Source organism: Aplysia californica, unplaced genomic scaffold (genome assembly GCF_000002075.1).
Source record: "Aplysia californica isolate F4 #8 unplaced genomic scaffold, AplCal3.0 scaffold00194, whole genome shotgun sequence".
Classification (NCBI taxonomy): domain Eukaryota; kingdom Metazoa; phylum Mollusca; class Gastropoda; order Aplysiida; family Aplysiidae; genus Aplysia; species Aplysia californica.
The window spans coordinates 239516-243227 of NW_004797464.1; the positions used below are offsets into that span (position 1 = coordinate 239516).

The 3712-nt window shown below is 41.2% G+C and overlaps 1 protein-coding gene across 1 annotated transcript in view; it reads right to left on the minus strand.

Annotated features, from left to right (window-relative positions):
* Positions 1–688: 688 nt before the first annotated feature.
* Positions 689–3712, minus strand: part of LOC101852177 — a gene marked incomplete at its 5' end in the record, with an annotated part of 18728 nt that continues 15704 nt past the window's right edge. The window contains 2 exon segments of the mRNA XM_013082793.2: positions 689–1112; positions 1830–1996. Of these exon segments, the coding sequence (XP_012938247.1) occupies positions 933–1112; positions 1830–1996 (347 nt within the window).

A 3712-nucleotide genomic window follows, 5' to 3' on the forward strand; every position in this document is an offset into this window, starting at 1 on the left:
TTCAGCATGTGAGTGGCTATAATTATGGCTTCAGGTTGCGCAGTGTATAACACTTTTGATAGAATTATTTTTTTAAAGCCCAAACGTCATAAATTGTAGAAATATGTCGCCCTTAGTTCTCCATCGGTGGAATCATTTTATTGCGGTCATGAAGTGTTTTTCGCTATCCATCTATCTATCTATCTATCTATCTATCTATCTATCTATCTATCTATCTATCTATCTATTATTATTATTATTATTATTATTATTATCATTATTATTAGTAGTATTAGTATTATGATGATGATGATGATGACGATGATGACGATGATGATGATGATGATGATGATTATCATCATTTTTTATAATTATCTATCTATGGCACCCCACAAACACAGAGAGAACACGCAAAAGTGTGGCGCACCTATAAAACAAATGTCGTAGTTCCCTCACACACACACACACACACACACACACACACACACACACACACACACACACACACACACACACACACACACACACACAGACAGAACATGGAGAGATGCGGGGCAGCTCACAAACACCACAGCATCTACCCGGAGACATCTTCGACGGAGATAGTCCAATCTAAATACTTTGTGCGTTTGGATAAAGTTAAAAAAAATCTTGGGGTTACGGGTGAAAAGGGGGGGGGGGGGGCTTAACCAATAATTTGATATTTTGCAGTTAGTTTTGAAATTTTCTTGAAAATAATTGATATGCGACAGTTTTAGGGTCTATATGTGTGATCTGCAGCAGAAAATACTCAAGTTTCACCCCCAAAGCGGTGCATCTGTGTGCGGGGGATACGTCTCCAAATAGTTCATGTGTGCTCGCCGGAGACGTCTCCGAATATCTTCTGCTCACAAACACACAAACAGGAGTCATTCTTCCCTCTCACACACAGACAAGACGGAGTACTTTTTCCCTCACACACAGAGACAGAACATGCGGAGGTGCGGCGCCTCTGAGGCAACGCACTTGGGCTGGTCCCCGTAGGCGTTGGTGCGGCTGACGCCAGTGGTGTCCACATAGAAGGCGCCGGTGTCTGTGTTACGGCTCAGAGTCACGTCAAACCGACCACCGCCTGGTTTGGTGATGAAGGTCACCTGGTTGGGGGCAGGGGCGGAAGCAGGGGTGAGGAAGGGGGAGGGTGTTAGTTTTAATTTAGGAGAGGGTTTACAACGATCCCAACTGCATAAGGTCATATGAGCGCAAGAAGATTAGAGGCGTTACAAGAGAGTAACAAACACAAAAAGAAGGAGGGGAGATAAAGACGATAGATATTTGAAGGGGAAGAAGGAGCAAACCACTCCAGAGCACCCGCCAACCACCCACGGGTAGTGAGAGATAAAGAATGTTGTTTGTAAAAACAAATGGAATAGTAACAATAATGATAATAATAATAATATGGATAGGGATAACGATTTTATAATAATTCAATGGTAATAGAAATAACAATAATTGCAACCATATAAAATATTATGGGGTTTGTTTAACAGCAGAAAAAAGTGCAAAAGATAATATTGATAGCAATGTCGACAAAACATGAAGAAGAAGAAGAAGAAGAAGAAGAAGAAGAAGAAGAAGAAGAAGAAGAAGAAAATCATCAATAATCAGATAAATATTCATGGATTTTTATTGAATATTATAAGTGAATTTAGGGAGGTATTCACATAATATAAAAACATTATACATAAAATACATAAATACAGAACATAATATTATATAATTATGCATTTCCTTTTCACCTACATCCGACCTTACCCTTTCCACCCCACTACCACGCCCTTTCCCCCACACGTACACACAGACACAATATATACCTGGTAAGTGACCAATGAACGTCTGGTATTGTCCGTCATTTTTCCGAACCGGCCCCGTCCGCCGTCATTCGTGTCCTTGAACTTGAGGACGGATTGGCGTGTGGTGTGTTGGGACGCGGAAATGACCTGGTCCACTTCCAGACGAGCACATTTGCTGCTGTATTTCTCTGAAAACAGGAAGGGAGAGTTTTGTTTTTCTCAATTTGTTTGCTCGTTTGTTTCTGTCTCCGTTTTATGTTGTTTTGTTTTGTTTTTTGTTTGTTTTTTAATGTGTTTGAATTTTTTTTGTTGAATTTGTAAATAATTTTGTGGGGGGTTTTTGTTGGGGGGTTTTTTGTTGTTTTTTTTTTGTTGTTGTTGTTTTGTTTTGTGGTTGTTGTTTTTTTTTGGGGGGGGGGGGGGAAAAAAAAAACCCCGTTTTTTGTTATTCGATTAGGTGTTTCGACTGCTCACTAGGCCTAAATTTAATAGACTCCATTTTTTTTTAAAGCGTAGGGCGGAGTTGTACACTAAGCAATCTACTTGTTTAACGGGCCTATCTACACAATAAGTATAAAATGGTCATGTAAAGGAACGCAGAAGGGTGCAAGATGCAAAACATGCTATAGTTTGGAAAGGTTCGTGAGGTACTTTGTGGTATGTATTATTAAGTGTGGTGTGTTTACGTGTGGTGTGCTCTATGTGTGTATGTGTGTGTGTATGTGTGTGTGTGTGTGTGTGTGTGTGTGTGTGTGTGTGTGTGTGTGTGTGTGTGTGCGTGTGTGGTGTGGCGTGACGTGGCGCATGAAACAGAGGCAACTTTGTCGATCTCTAGCCGGGCACATTAACTACGGTGTTTCTCTAGACAGTGTGAGAACAACATGACCCATCCGAGTTGTCCAATAAAGAAAACGTTCTCCCACCAGGAATTGGATCTCGGACTGTTCTAATCTAAGAATTGCAAAGCATAACACCAGTTGAACTAAACAAGGTCTGAAGTCGACGATTAACATGTTGTTTTTTTTTGGTTGCCGATTAGAAGCCGACTTTTTTTTTCTTATGGCATGTCTTTACGTGACTGTCATTGTAAGTTTTTACGGGCGCTCATATGACCTTATGCAGTTGCGAACGCCCTAAAACATCTATTTTAAATAAAACAAAGTATTTCACGTCCCCATCGACACTATTTAGATAATGTTGTCAGGACCCGCACACGATGAAAGCGATAAACATTCAAGCAGATAGACAGAAATACGTTGTTTTAGTAGAGGTTTCACGGCGCTCGCAATCACAAAAAAAGGGAACGAAATTCTAATAGCATAAGATATAATACAAAAAATCTTTTGTAGTTTTAGTAGAGGTTTTACGACGATCGCAACTGCATACGGTCATATGAGCGCCAGAAGATTAGAGGTGTTACAAGAGAGTAACAAACAGAAAACAGAAAAAGGGGAGATAGGACGATAGATGTTGTTGTTGTTTTTTTGTTTTGTTTTTGTAAAGTGTTTTACGGCGCTCGCAACTGCATAAGGTCATATGAGCGCGCGGGACAGACTTAATATTTTCAGTTGGTAGGAAATTTTGAATTTTGCCCGGGTGGCGGCCGAAGCCTACTCTTATCGATTTTAGACCACCAGGGGATCTTTAACATGCGCAACTTGTACACGGGCCCTCCGAGATTTTTCGCCCTTGTCCGAGAAGGCTAGGTGTAGATCTTTCCTACCAGAAGATCAGGGGTGTGGCAGAAAGACAGCAGTAAGGAGGAGCCAAGGAGTAACAGTAGAAAGGCTGCAGAAAGAGTCAGGAGCCCAGAGGAGAGGGCAAAGGAGGTGAGGGGTGGGGGCAGAAAGTGGAAATGAAAGCAGACAACAGAACATTGCTAGAGAGCAGGAAAGGAGGTGACA